The 15,909-nt window shown below is 32.9% G+C and overlaps 1 protein-coding gene across 6 annotated transcripts in view; it reads left to right on the plus strand.

The window, feature by feature from the left end:
• CEP128 (centrosomal protein 128) overlaps window positions 1-15,909 on the plus strand; it is a 174,991-nt gene that overhangs the window by 16,068 nt on the left and 143,014 nt on the right. For all 6 annotated transcript variants that reach the window (XM_027637627.1, XM_027637629.1, XM_027637630.1 and 3 more), the window contains 4 exons: window positions 7,102-7,188; window positions 8,585-8,659; window positions 9,798-9,930; window positions 11,681-11,841. In XM_027637627.1, the coding sequence (XP_027493428.1) occupies window positions 7,102-7,188; window positions 8,585-8,659; window positions 9,798-9,930; window positions 11,681-11,841 (456 nt within the window). The remainder of the gene's footprint in view (window positions 1-7,101; window positions 7,189-8,584; window positions 8,660-9,797; window positions 9,931-11,680; window positions 11,842-15,909) is intronic.

The raw sequence follows: 15,909 nt of genomic DNA on the forward strand, positions 1-15,909 counted from the left end.
TTGTTTTTATGACTAGATGATACCAAGTACAGTTTCAGTTCTTCATTATACTGTCTTGACTATGTTTAGACCTTTTTGGTAACTTCCACAAATGTTCTAAGAACCTACCCCGATGCCCTTCCTGAAACCCCAAGCAAACAAAAGCAAGTCATTAGCTGGATTTTCTCAATTAAAAAATTTTGTTTTCTAAAATGTTTGCTTGCAGTGAATCAACTGCTTGCAGTGAATCAATCACTGCTTGCAGTGAATAGTTTATTTTAAATTTATTTCAACAAGCAATCAAATGCACTGTAGTGGCCAGACAGCTTTTCATTGCTTTTCAATTTCATTCAACAGTATCTGATGAAATATAAAATATCGTTTAGGAGACAAATAGAAATGTTTATAAAATAAATTAAAATTTGAGACAGCTGCTAGCTTTTTTTTTTCTGCTTGTTTTAGGAAATGTATGAAAAATACTTTTTCTGATTTTACTCCTATTTTGAAAAATCTGTCTTAACATGATGTAACTTTTTATTTCACTTTGCTTAAGATATTATTTGTGATGTTATCTCTAACTATGCAATAGAATATTATAGTTGAGAACAAATATGCAATTTCTTGTTTTTCACTTTTAGTATTAGCAACAGTATACATACTTTTTGGAAGGCATTATACTGTACAGCGATACTGAGGAACTTTAATGTAGAATGATGCTATGTATTTCATGTAAAGCTAGACACTGTTCAAAGAGGTCATATTTTAGAAGGTAAGATGCTTTTTTGATGTAGATAAAAAGTAATCAAAAAGTTATCAAAAGGCTTGTAGTCCTTCTGCTAGTATTTCAGAAAGACTTACTGTTTCATTTTGCCCCCAGTTGGTGTCCCAGTGGGTGAAAAGAACTAGAGTGCTTAATTTCAATTTTCATTGCTCTTTAATATACCCACATCCATTTCTAGATTCTTCGGTTGTGCCTTCAGTCTGGGAAAGGAATGCTTGGTGAAATGAATTAGTGTGATTTGATAGTGTTATCTACAGATTGGAACAAACTTTTTTTATCCTTTTAAAGGGATGATGACTTGTATCTCTAGAGTAACATTCACACTGCCATCGTTTCCTTAGAAGGAAAATTTGACTTCAAGTGAATGAGTTCAAATGTAGTTCAAAGAATTTTCATATGGTCTTTCATAGATCATATGAATGATCATGGTCTATGCAATCATGAACCTTCAGGCTAGGTACCTTTTTTTTTAGTTGCTCATCTTTTGAATTTTATGCAAAATGAATATGAAATACTAAGTACATCCCAGACCTTCCATTCCCCTAAGATGTCCAACTGGGAATTAAGATGGTTTAATCCTTTCTGCTGCAAATTTTATTTTATTCTGTACATATTTTTGTGAGTTATTTTTCCTGAGGAACCCCGTTCTAAAATACAGCTTAAGTTACTGTATTTTAGAAAGAATGTACTTGAGTTGCTTTGTGTACTTTTGCATAGCCTAGTTACAATAAAGTAAATGTTTTGCTGCAATTGTTGTTTGAATGAAATGTGTTTCTGCATAATTTTAAGAGTTTATTACTTTGTTATTCTGTTTCTTGTCCTTTGTAGTTTGAATTGTGAGTTAGATGGACTCAGCTCTGTCAGTGGCCTCAGTCTTGTGGTGATCATTGCGTGGGTGTGATGTTCTATTGAAGTCTATTTCTGTTTAATTTCTTCAATATGCTTCCCAAGTAATATTAATGGAAAGGAGGGTAGTGTTTGGACTGAGTTTTGAAATCCTGTCATGTAATATAGCCCAGATGATTTACAGATAAATGCTATTTAAAGCATTTGTGGCTATTTAATAGTATAATTTTTTTCATTATTTTGCCTGTTACACATTTCAAACCAAACAAAATTTAACTTTTGGATGCGACCAGTAGTTGCTTTAATTAAGAAATCTTGTGAAGTTTATGTGAGGTTTAAGTGTTATTATTTTTAAGGAAAGTGCAGTGCCCGTAACTGACCACTGCTTGTCAGTGTTTTACCATCTGAAGAGAATCATCTTCCTAAATTGCAGTTATTAAATTATATATTTTCAGGGTCTAACTGAATATAACGATACATTTGTTTTGGTCTTTCCCTTGTCTGTCTTTTCTTTCTATCAGCCTTTTGTATAATGTGCAAACTTCTTATTTGTATTGTAGTATTATTATAATTATAGACTGATTATTAACCAAGATGATATCTAGTGATATCATCTATACTGATGATATCTAGTGATATCATCTATACTGATGATATCTCTATACTGACCATAAAGACAGCTTTGTGTATAACATTTTACGTTTCATTTCTAAATATGCATTTTCATTTTGAATTTGTTGTCTATCTATGCTGTGTGTAGGTGGATAAAAATTTTCTCTACATTTTCATGTATCTTTTAACTTAATGTGTATTGATGCATTTAAACAGCAATTACTGCAAATTAGAAAATAGCAATTAGCAAAAAAATCCATGCAAATCTTATATCTTCAATTATTTCTAAATTCATGATACAAACATGTTTCTGATTAGAAAGGAGAACAAATATGCACATCTTGCCTGTGCTGTAACATGTATACATGGATTGATTTAACAACCTTATTAGTTGTGTAAACTAAAACTATTTTGAGATTCCTCAGTGCTTTTTTTTTTTAACATAAAGATACCATCACCTCTTCCTGTTTGTTTGCATTTATGCATCTATGTTCTAAAAAAAGATCAAGTATCATTCTGAAAAATGGGCTTTAAAGAGCTTTTATATACATTGGGTATCCTGGATAGCTTTACAAAATCCTGTGCTTGGCTTCCTGGATTTTGGTGAAATGTGTCCATGTGTTCATGCTTTGCAAGCTTCAGGCAAACAAAATCATCTTTATAGAATAGTTTGAACCCACTGACTGTGGTAAGGCAATGACTATAGTTAGTCTTAAGGTAGCAACTGCATAGACCAGGAAGCATTTTTTACTTTTTCTTTGTGATCTATATGCTTAGGTTCTGTTTTCCCCTCACTGCAAATACCGTGAAGTGCAAGAAGCTGGTGGACAGAGTGGGGTAAACTGATGGTCAAAAGTGATATTGAAAACTCTTTTTTACATATCTTTATCTCCGATCTTTTTAGACAAACATAAACTTGATCTGTACTCTGAGCCATCTGGATATTTTAGGGCATCATTGGTACTTGCTCTTTGGCTCTGTGCTATGCCACCCGTGGATAATGGTTTCTGTTTTGATTGAATCTGACTCTTTCTTGAAACACGAGCAAGTCTCATACCTATCTGTCACTGAAATAGCTAGGTAGTCTGTCTTTAGATGCCTGGCTGATACGTCTATGTAGCACAGTTGGACCCATACTAGTCACTAATGTAGTAGGTTAGGGAAAGGATTTTCATTCAAATTAGGTACATTTTTGCCTTATTTTAAAATATAGTGTGAGGCTGGTCTGCTTGTGTATTTCTGATAGTGTGAATAACTCACTTTGAAAGAGCAAATTGCAGTTTGTGGTCTGTGCATTGCTTTCAAATAATCTGGTTTTATTTTTTAAAAAAATGGCAACACAGCAAAACCAAACTAAGACCAAAACCCAAACCCTTAGAAAAGTCAGCAGGCTTAAATTGCAGTGAAAGTTATGATTTGCTCTTGAAAGATTTTCATAAGTTGGAAAGATTGAGAATTTTTGTTACAGAATCCTCCACATAGTTTTCCTCAAGCATCGGAAAAATTCATCTGTCTAGCAGGGAGTAAATTGTTTTATCTTTTTGAAGTTTGGGGTTTGATATATTCTGTATTCATATGGATGAGGTCTACTGAGTTGAGGTGTACCAGTTAGGTTTGTATTCTAATACTGTCTTATGCTAGTGAGCTCTTTATAAAGACCTGTAAGAAATTTTCTCTTTGGTCAAATCAGAAGTTCATCTAGCCTGACCACCTAGGCAGGCAGTGGAATATCTAGCTGGTTCATCCCAAAACCATGCTATAAAGACCTCTTTACATGGAACTTCTCTGTTTTCTTGTTTTCTCCTCTATACCTACCCCCTCCAAGGCCTCATCAACCTCCTTGTCAGCCTCCTCCTGACAACCTGGATACTAATGCTTTCAAAAGAAGGATCTTGGTGGGCGAATCCTGTTGACTGTAGGCCTGTAACCATTCCTTGGTGCTTCAGCTCTTCTGTGCAATGTCTGCCTGCTGCTTGGGAGCCATCAAGGAGGAGTGTGTGCTGGGACTGTTGTCCTTAGCATCCCCTTCCCAGTTCCCATATTTGGCATTTGACTCCCCCAAACCCTTCTTTGGAGACAACAAATGAAATCAAAGAATCAGTGGGGTCTTCATATGTTTTGTTTGTTTCTTTCTTTTTTACCAAGAGAAAGCTTACACAGAGATATCTTTAGTGGATAAAAACAAGAATGGCGCAAACCAGGAAAAGAGAATTATTTAAAAAGAAGTACAGGAAAGAGGCAAAACATAGAATTAACTATTACCTATGCAATTTCTGAATTGTCAGTAACAGCTGATGTTTGTCGGGCTGTGATGACCAGATGTTTCCATTTCTTAATGACATTTTGATTGATTAATTGATTTCCTACCTAACACCTACTGGAATGATGCATGTTTCTCAATTGAAGCAGTGCATATGTAGTATGTTTAACTTCTTATAACATCACATTCTTTTTGTAATATTTTAACTCTGGTATATATATATATATGAGCTGTTTTCTTCCTTAAAATGAAATATCTATGGGCTATTTTTACAATGTGCAGAAAACAAAACTGAATGTTATATTTGTAGTATCAGTTACAGGAAATACTACCTTTTTATTTGAAATTATTGCTATTTAATAGCCTAAATATTAGTCAGTGATCCTGATAAGTTGAAATGGCATATTTATTTCTGTGGTTTCTTCTTGGAATTGGGATGTACTACAGATGCAGAGACATACTTTTTGCCTTCAGCAGAAAAATCTTGGAAAATTTTACTAGCATTTCTAATTTCAGCCCAGCTTTAGTATTTTTCTGATGATGCTCACATCTCTAGGCAAATCTGCACATAAAAAACATGCATTTTTGATACTATGTTAATTCTTAATTTAGTCCCAAAATGTGGTTGGCATAAAATTGACTGTATATAACAGAACTTTCAATTTTGCTAGTAAGAATGAATCTCAACTGGAGGTAGTACACATCATATAGTCAAAGTAGACTGTTCAGAACTGGTACTTCTAGTCATTAAAATAAACAAAACAAAACAAACCACTCAAAGAAACAGAAAGAAACCTAAAGAAAAACCCCAACCCAAAACCCAGCCAACTTGTGCAATAAAGGCATTAGTTGAAGTGATGCTCTTTGACTTTTGTTTACATAGCTTTTTGGGACTTCTGCTGAGAGTCTTTTTGAGTAAAATATGTGCAGTGTTGAGTTTTATAGTTGACTGGAATGATTGATTTAAATCTCTACTGAATACCTAGGGAAATATCTTAAATATGTTACAGTCTTCTAGTATCTGATTAGGGATCAGTATGACTAAAAGTGTAACTTTATGTAGCATAATATTTTCAGTGACATAGGTATGATTAATATCTTCCACAGTCTCAGTTTTTAATGTAAGCTGTTCAAACAGGAGAGTAACCCAAACTATACTGAAACCCTTATGTTTCCTGAGATGAGGATGTAATAGTGAGATAAATATATAAATCCATTTATTTTCTCTAAAAAGCTACTTATAAAAGCAAAACTTCTAAAGCTGAAAGCCTGGCTTCATTGAAGTTGATTAATATCTTGCACTCTGTTTTCATACTATGAAATTGTTCTCCACTATACAGTGGAGAGAAAATGTTCAAATACTGAATGATATTGCACTATTAATAGAGGCAAATTTCAGGGATATTTGTTAAAAGAGATATTCCTTTAAAATGTAAAATAAAAATGCTGCTTGGGAAGAGCAGACTGGGAAAAAGACATTTCATTCTCTACAGGCTATGTTTTTTGTTGTTCTGTTGTAGTTTTAACAAGGAATTGTGAAAAGAGTAGGTGTACTTATGCTTCATTATATGAGATGAAAGTAAAAGATTTGTGCTAAGGTCTCTAATTAATTGATTTGTGACTAGTGTGAAAGACAGGTGGTCATGTTGTGCGGATAAAGAACGTGATTTATTAACAGTTGATCAAATTCATGGTGAACTATCAGTATGCGGCTACTGATGTCTCTCAACTGATATTTAAAATGAACCAATGACTTGTTATGGCTTAAGATATCAAAACTTGGGTTATGTATGTTGCAAATTGTACATGTCATTAATGTCTGTCATGCCTAATGCTTCCTTTGCCAGTGGTTGTCTGTGTTCTGCAAATAATGTTGGTTTGCAGAGGGAAAAGATTTTGAAATTGATATTCAAGGCAATATTATTTTTGTAAGATACTTTACAAAATGTACATATGTGGTTTTAGATACCTCAGTCTGAGAGGGAAAAGTCCCCATGGATTTGTTTTGTTTGCTTTTTGTTGTTGTTGTTGTCAAAGTAGGGCACATCAATGTCAATAACTTTTGATTAGGAATGTTTCAGTTGATTCAGTTGTAATACTGCGATTTTAAGCATCTACCCAGATTCAGATAAAAATAACCTTTTCCTTTTTTTTTTTTTTTTGAGTTCCAACACAACTTGTGGTAGTGTTTTCTTTACTACAGTGCACTGTATCATTGTTTTTCATAACATACACACCTTATATTAGAAAATATATCCATCTTCTCTGATATGTGCACAACTAATCTGTAGAGGATCTGCCTTTCAGACCTTCATCTAAAGGTGTTTGGGGTCAACCTTAAGCGTCTGGAGCTCTATACGTCGGAAGGATGTTAGTGCTAGTTTAGACTTTTTATTTGTCCCTGTTCTCTGCATGGGTGTGTTTATGTATGCATGGACTTATATTTATTTTTTCATAACAATATACATTGACTCTACATGGAAATACTAGAAGCAGACAGACAGCATTTGTCTAGATCTTCTTTCTTAAATGTGTCAGCAGATTTTTTAATTTTAACAGCCTTAGAAAGACAGCTTCTGTAACCTTTGTAATGAAGTGTACAATGTATGTTTCTCCTCTAAAGGCTTTAAGGAAGCAAGATGCTAAAGCAGCTGAAACAGAAGAACTCATGAAAAACAAACTTGTGAAATACGAAAGTGAAAAAAAACAAGTAAGACTTAATTTTTTCCTTTTCGGTTGGTTTTAAATGAGTTTGTAGTGTCATCTGTTACAGTATATGCTTCATTTTCAGAAAAACCAGCAGGATAGAACTTACTTTACTCTTTAAGAATACAAGGTTTGGGTTTTTCTCTGCATCAGAGGCACTGTGAATATAGCTATGCTGAACTTGTGTCTCTCTTTCAAAGCTCTTTAGTTGTAGTGTGTTACTTCTAATGACTCTTCCATCCTGTTAGGCAGACAGATTTATAACTTGGGGATTATCCTTGATTTCTTTCTCTGATTTACCTCTAAATTTATACATAGTCTGCTGTTGCTTATTTGCAGCAGCTCAAAGGTGCGTCTTTTCTTCATCTCTGCAACTAACTTATGCTGGTTATTTTGCACCATAGTTATTATTAATTGCTCTTACTGAATATGTTGCCATATTGCTCTCTTCCTGTTCATAGAAAACAAGATATCTTGTATTTCTAGCAGGATTCTAGGGCTGTAGTTATACCCCTTTATGCTAAACCTTTATGGGGTATTTTATGTTATGTTGCTCTCTTCATGCCCTTAATGCTGGTCTTGTTTACTTTGCCGATTTGCCAACCTCTCAACATCCTCTTTGAGATTGCTATCTCAACAATAACAATTTCTGCTGTCAAAATCTATATTTATTTCCATGTGAATCTTTGAACTATTTATGGTAGAAGTCAGAAAATATTTTGTAGATTTTGCTTTCTGTTTTTTTTCCAAATGACCCTAAGTTTGACTGTATCTGATTATCACAGTTTTAATATTTTGTTTTTAGGAAAACTGCTAATTTTATGAAATTCAGGGCACTTCAATTTTTAAGTCATCTTGTTTCCAGAATAATTCAAATATATCATCTTGTACAACACAGAAAAAACACAGATTTTAGTAATTACCAGTTCTACCATGTCATCTTTAACACTTCTATGAATAAACTATGTAACAAAGGTGTCTTCAAATACTAAATGTTCATTTTGAGTTTGAAAGTATGTTTCAAGTCCAGAGACAATGTTTTTGAAACTTGATCTTCCGTTATTTTACTTTTAACCCAGTAAAAATTTGCTTTTGTGCTTTTTTTGTTCTGGATAATACAAATGACTTTGTATCTTCATGTGATACAGAATATTGTGCAAAAATTATAGACTAGTAGTTAAATTCTCTTCCTGTAATTTAAATAAATGTAACAGGGATTTTGTAGAAATGAAAGTTTGCTTTAAGATTTTGGACAAATAAAAAATATTGTGTATATTGTACCTTGTTTTAAATAGATGCTTATATAGATTAATTTGTGTCAGAATTAAATATTTAAAATACCTTTTTATACTATGATGCATACATTGCTTTTCTATCTTCATCACCCTCTGAAATGAAAGCTTGAGCAGGAATTGGAACAGTCTCGGAAAAAGTTGAGTGAATCTGAAGGCAGTAGAGAAGTTCTTTTGCATCAGGTAACTGCTTTGGTGTGGTAAAAACCTTAAAGTTTTCATATTACGTTGTGTCTGAGTCTTTTTGCTTAATCTTCCTATTTCATACTCTGCTAACATTGTTTTGTGAGGGGAAAAAAGAAGATACAGGTTTAAGTGTCTAAAATGTGTGGACTGAGCTCTTGTTATACTTTTTCTGCTTTCCAAACTTTTATGTATATATGTTCATATATAGTAATTATAGTAGTGGTAGCAATGGTACGTTTCAGTACATAAACACATTATTTGTAACTTCTTTTCATAGTGTACTTTAGAAAAACTTCTATATTAGTAATTATTGTTATGCAAAGTGCATGCTATAATTGGTGAATTCAGATAAATGAATGACCTAGAAGTATTTGCTGTATTGCTGTATTATAACGTGATAAAAATATATAAGCAAATATCTGAAAAACTAAAGTGTCCTCTAAACAGTAGCTATTGATGCACGTATGATTAAACTTAGAATAGGAAGGGGGCAATTGGTATACTTATCTTTTAGCATTAGTTGTTTGACTTGTGTGTCTAGCAGAAGTTTGAGTTGGCTGTATTACTGCTTTGAATTTAACTCACTGTGCATGGAATATAGAGTAATAAGAATTAGAGGTATTTTTCTCCAGTTCAATTTTAGCGTGTCTTATTTTCTTTATTTTCCTGTATCATGATGCCTTCTTTGTAAGTGCTATCTGTATATGATAGAAAGAAAAATGTTAAAAGGCTCAGTGCATGTTAAGAATAAATACATTGTATTTTTAAGGAGCACAATTTAAATGAAATACATTGTTTATTAACAACAACAAATATTGTGATATTTTCACTAGCTATGTAAAAAGGCAGTTGTAACATATACTATGGTAACATTTTGTTTGGTTTAGAGAAATTAATGTGCAACTGTGGTAAACATAACAAATTAAAATGTTTCCTTTCATTTTGAAAAATCACTTTGTGGCCTGTAATTAGGAAGTAATTTGTCTTTTTGTTTACGATCTGCAGTACTCTCAAGATTCACTTATAAATATTATTTGTGTGTAGTATTATTTCTTTTAGTGCTTGATAAAAGTATACTGTTTGCTTCTTCATTCTGTTTTTTATTAAACGTTTGATACTTGTACATACATTTTAGATTGAGGATCTTCGTTCCCAACTTCTGAGAGCAGAAGAAGACCGTGCAGAATTGCAACATCAAATTTCACAAGCTGCTATGCATCGCCAAAGCTACCAGGATGTACAAGATGATGACAGGAGAGTTAGAGCAGGTACAACTCATATTTTGCACTGGAAGCCTACAAATTAGTAAGACCGGACATTAACTGTCTTAGAATTGCAGTCTAATTCTTCTATTGTTTCAGCAAAAGCAGCCACTTAATTCCTCAGATTTAAATTAATAAGTATTGGCATCTGAATATTAACAGACAAATAGCAATGATGGTTAATTTAGGATTAAATATCTTAATTTGCATGGTTAAAACAGATGAGACAATTTCAGCAAACTGGATAGTGTTTTTACAGAAGAAAAACATTTGTATTATTTTTAACTAATAATTTTTCAGAAACCTTGCATTTCAGTCCTTTTGTAGTTTGAATTCTGCCACCTTGAAAATCATAACACGAGTCATTTACTAGGTAGTTAATAAGGCTGAGGACTTTCTGGTAGAATTTCTAAGGTACAATATGTTCCTGAGTGGTTAAGAAAATTTTCCTGTATGGTGCAGTCAGGGCTTCTGTTTGTAGTATGTTGGAGTTTTAGAGTTGGAATAACTTTATTTAGAAGAAAAATACTTTAAACAATTTCAAGATATAATCGCATCTTAAATTACCAGTTTAGCAAGGTCTTGACTTAATTGTTAGTTATCTATCTGTATTTAAACTTTTCAAGCATAATCAGAAAGGCATTAGAGAAAGTCTTTATCTTTCTCCTTATTAGCATGGAAATGTATTACTCAAAATAATACAGGAATAGTGTCCAAGTCCAGTGTTTATGTGAATGTTTAATTGGTTTGGCTAATGACTTATTTTTGTGTTTTAATACTTCAGCTACTGAATTATCTTGATTTTTAAAATAGCACTCTGACTCCCTGTTTTACAACTCTTATACAGAGCACTGGAAATTGGCTGGATCATGTACATGGCTGAGCTTCAGAAATGTAACACAAAATAATAATTTCAATTGTTTTTCTCCAATCAAGTTAATGTTCTACTGAAAAGTCAATTTACTTGAAACAATATGCCTTTCATGTTAATGAGAGCATGTTTTAATTTTCCCATTAATTATATAATAATAAATCAAGGTGGTTGTAAAAATATGAAGAAAATAAAAATGTACTGGAGCTATTAAGATGTCTGCATATATTTATATAATTTTTGCAATTATGTTTTACCTTGCTGTGTTATTTTTGTTTTTTCAAAGATACATGGGAAGAAGACAAATGGAGATTTATTTTTTTTATGCCTCTAGTAGTTGTCTATGAATAAAGACCTTTGAATTTCTGGTTAAATTTATAGCTTAGTCTTATCAAAAACTTCTGTTTGACTTGTAGGATTCAGACATAAAATTCACAGATAATGTGACTTCCAAATCAGGAGGTATTACTCTGATGGGATAAAATCTTGGCCTTGAAGCTTATGGCCAAATTTCATTTACATCAGAACTTCTCCATTGTTTTTTCCCATCCTATTTTATTTTATTATATTTTGTTGGGATTTTGGGTGGTTTTGTTTTTTGCAGGGGGGGAGTAAGGGGGGGTGTGTGTGTATGTATGTGTGTGTGTGTGTGTCTAAGAGTGGAATACCCCTATAAAATGACTGAAAAATACTGTCTCATTCAGTAAAAGGTTGTGAGGTTATGATACAGGTATAGCCGTTTTTCAGGTATTTTGGTCAAAATCAATAGTTATAGAAGAGTCTCAAGTAGAGAAGAAAATTGCCAAAAGAGAAATGAGATAAAATTAATTTACCACAAGTCAGTGTTTCTACTGAGTCTGTTACTCTGTTCTTGCTGTTTTACAGTAGCTGAAAGATACGAGAGAGAGAAGCAAGATCTGGAGAAACATATTTTGGAACTTAAAGCAAAGCTGAATCATAATGCTGTAATGTCAGAGGTAGAAGAACTAAAGAGATGCATAGAGCGTAAGGACAAGGAGAAAGCACAGCTTGTAATGCACATACAGGTAAGTTTGGTTTTGTTGCATTTTGTTTGGTGGTGTTTTGGTTTTTTTAAATAATTTTTCGTCTGTTTAACATTAGATGATAGATTAGAGATTAATCTTTCAAACTAGGAGTTACTGTCATGGTCTTCTTTATTGTGTAAATAACTTTGAAAAGTCATTTGAGTTTGCAGAGTTTTATTCTCTTCCATCTTAATACCAAAAAAGGTATTTGCTATTGCCCATGATTTCATGGTTTGGATTACTTCTTTCCCATGTGCAAAGAAAAGGTGATCTGATTTGTATCAGCAGATATCGTTAATAATGGGTTTTGGAATTACTTTTATAAAACAGTACTTACTTCCTTATTCTGCATACCATCATGCTTCAGAACTAAAGTTTAACTTCAAAAACTCAGATGCCTTGGTCTACAAGATAGTGCAGTAGAGTAACAAAAGCAGATTACAATTTCTCTTTTTTAATCAATTAAATGCAATATAGTAATGTAATTATTATTATAAGTATTAGTGTTCTTATTTATGATAAGCAATACTATTTAGTGTGATTCTCTGTGAAAAGAATAAAAGCAGTCTTTGGTACTGGAATTTTAGTTAGAAGACTTTTACCACAAAATTAGATCTAAGTAGGCAGTAGCCTTTTTTTTAAGATGGGAGATTTCTGTATTTTTTGATCTCGTCTAGATTTGTCATTAGTAGTAAGATGCCTGAACAGTGACTATTTTCTTCTCTCTCATGACTGTCAGAGAAATGAGGTTGTTTTCAGAAGTGTGTGTATTATTTCAGTATTCAAGGACTTAACATTTTATTGTGCTCGTATTGGGGCATTCTGTAAGCAAGGGGGTTTGTAGTTTGTATTTATCTTTCTAGTGAGGATACTTTGAAATGATGTCATATCACTTTGGAAATTCAAATGTAGGAATTTATTTTTTGGTGTTTTCATAGATTTACAGGATTATACTGTTCAGTTTACTTCTACTGCTCTTTTACCTTGTCAACTCCTGTGCTGATTTGAATGAAACTAGTACATCAAATTACATTCGGAAAAAGTTACAATCTCAAAATAAGTTCCTACATGCTTTATGAAATTTGGTCATTGAATACGTTTAAAAAGACCTCAAGTGCTTCTATAGATGATAAAACAAGCAGAACTTATTTCCTGATGCCCATCAGCATTGGTATTATAGCTGGCCTATAAACTCCAGACTAACCCAAAACATTGTTTTTTTGTTTTGTGGGGCCTGAGAAATTCCAATTAATTTGGAGGCAGGAATTGTGGAATAAAAACCCACAGAAAACCAATTACTTTAAAATTCTGCTTGTAGAACATGCTTTCTTAAGAGTCAGAATGATTTTCTAATACTAATTTGGCCTTTCCTGCTCTGAAAATACTCATGTGAGAGTGCTCAGTCAGGGTCGTTGTCATTGCTCTGAGTTAGAAATCTTTGACTTCCCTCATTTTCTCAACAGAAAATACTTTGTTCTTCTTATCTACTTCCCACTGCCTTTCTCCTACAGAGGCAGTAACAGGAAAATAGCTAGTGTGTTTTTCTTTTAATGGGACATCAAGGAGTGCAAGGATGTGAATTTCTAAACTGGTGTTCTAACAAAGCATTTTGTCAAGCTTTTCTAACAGCTGCTCCCCTCAGATAGTCTGATTCCCAGTTGGAAGTGACCAGTCATGTTTGACTTGGGTGTAATTTATCTTTGTTTAATGGGGAGGATCTAACTGCACTTGCCTCTGATGTAGATGTGATACTAGAAATTTCTTTTGATTTATTTAGATGTCATTGTTTTCAACAATTTGAGTTATGTGTTGTTCATTTAGTCCCCAACAGTTGCTATAAAATCACAGTGTGATGTAAAATAGAGAGGATGAAAAGGTTAAAACGCATTCTTAAACTCATGTTTAGAAGTGAGTTCAATCTTAAATTAATTTTCAAATTTAATAGAGAAACGTTTTATTTCAGTTATTGTTGTTTATGTGAGCATGCTGCTGTGAGATCTTGCATACACTATCTTAAATACACTTTTCTGCATGAAACTATAGATATTGGGCTGTTATGGTTGACTATTATGGTCTAATTATTATGACTAAGAAATAAATGAAGTGGACAAATTATAAGGATGCAATACCCTACTTTCTCCATAAGTGGTTTTAGACTCTTATGCCTGTGAAATTGTTTGATTTACTGCCTCTTCATTCTAATAAGGTCTTAGTACAGTCAGTTTGTTAAAATATTTCAGATTTTCTGAGGGAAAAGTATTGATGTGTTTATATAATATTTGAATTCTTCAGTAATACAAGTCTTTCAGTCTTATGAATATTGATTTGTATTCTCATTAAAATTCATGTTATGACTTTTCTTCTACAGATGAAACTGTTAGCCAATTATTGTCATTATACGAGCCAATTAAGGTTTCTGAAAATCAATAAGTAACTATTTTCTAAATTTAAAGATATCTTACAAAATAGAAGAAATCAGTACTTCTGCAGACCAACCTGTATTGCCATGTCAATGTTCAAATACTGCAATAGTGCTCCAGATAGATCTAAAATGAACAGATGCTATTTGCTTTGATAAACTTTCTAAAATCACATATCAACCTGGGGGGGGGAAGATGGTTTTGTTGTATCTTGTACGATGTTATCTTTCAGAAAGATTAGCAGTTCAAGCTTTGGAAAAATATAGAGAAGCCATCACTTAAAGAAATTGATTTTGTGCAACATACTTTTTACTGAATGAATATACTTTTTGACTGATTGAATGTATCTGTCTTTGATTATTCAATTCACAGAAGTTATACTTGCATGAAAAATCTAAATCTTCTGGATTAGTGATTCCTAGTGGTTAGATGCATTGTTTGGCAAGAGATGCAGATCACATTGTGATAATAAATTAGTATCTGGGGTCTGTATTTGGGAAAAATTAGTTAGAGAATAATTAGGTTCAATAATTAATTGTTGAAAGCATTCCCAATGACAGTAGTATGATTGCATAGCATTACAATCTGGTGGCTGTACTGCTGAGGTACAGGGCACCAAAAAGAAATGAGGGAGAAAAAGACATATAGATCCACTTCAGGTGACTGATCCAGTTAGTATGGTGGGGTGAAATGTGACTTTCTGTATTCCTACCGGTGTAGAATGTTTGCACATAACTGTGATATAAGGCACTTGTTCTGTAAACTGTAGCAAATGAGTAGTCCTCACTTGCATTTTAAATGTTCACATGAGTTTTAAGGAATTGTATACTGAATACTCTATATGTAGTGTTTTCTATACCTAGGATGAATTTTGTTTTGTAGTTTGTGGTGATTTTATTTTTAAATTGGGTGTCAAAAACAGGGCAAGAGTATGATATGAGTAGTCAAACTAGGAACTAGAAGTCCAAACTGCAGGAGTTTCTGGAATGGTAGTAATCATGTGTTTTGTGCCTGTAGTGATTAATTTACACTTCAGGTAAATAACTAGTCTGTAACTGGAAAATGTTGTCCTCTTTCTTTGCCTCCAGTTTCTTATGAAAGTTAAAAGCTAGTTTACATGCTAGGATATTGGATCTCTAGAAAACTAGATGCACAAATGTTTTACTTGGGGCAAATGTTGCATCTGAGTTTGTTCATCACTTCTCTTCTGTGTCAACCCTAACCAGAGCCTCTCAATTGAAACGTCTGTGGCAGTGTTGTAGTCTGAGAGCGCATACAAACTTTGTAATAGGTACTTGCATTTAGATCTCTGGAACATTAATATGCTGTACTCCCAGGATTTAGTAGCTAATCTTAATGACATTTTTTAGCTGTTCTACAAAAATAATTATCTCTTATAAAGATCTTCAGATATTAAAGCCAGGAGGAGAGTATTTGATGTTATATTGGGGGTGAATTAGTTGACATGAATATTCTAATACCTTCCCTTGGTTCTGTTAGCAGTGAAACTATGAAGATAATCAGGTTAGAAAAACTGAGACCCAGAATCATCTTGTGTAAAGATTGAGAAGAGGTAATATACCACAATCAGGTTTTTTTCTGTAGTAATCACAATGCAAAGTATGCTAACAATTGCTGTATATATACA

Source organism: Corapipo altera, unplaced genomic scaffold (genome assembly GCF_003945725.1).
Source record: "Corapipo altera isolate COAL_440 unplaced genomic scaffold, ASM394572v1 23, whole genome shotgun sequence".
Classification (NCBI taxonomy): Eukaryota; Metazoa; Chordata; class Aves; order Passeriformes; family Pipridae; genus Corapipo; species Corapipo altera.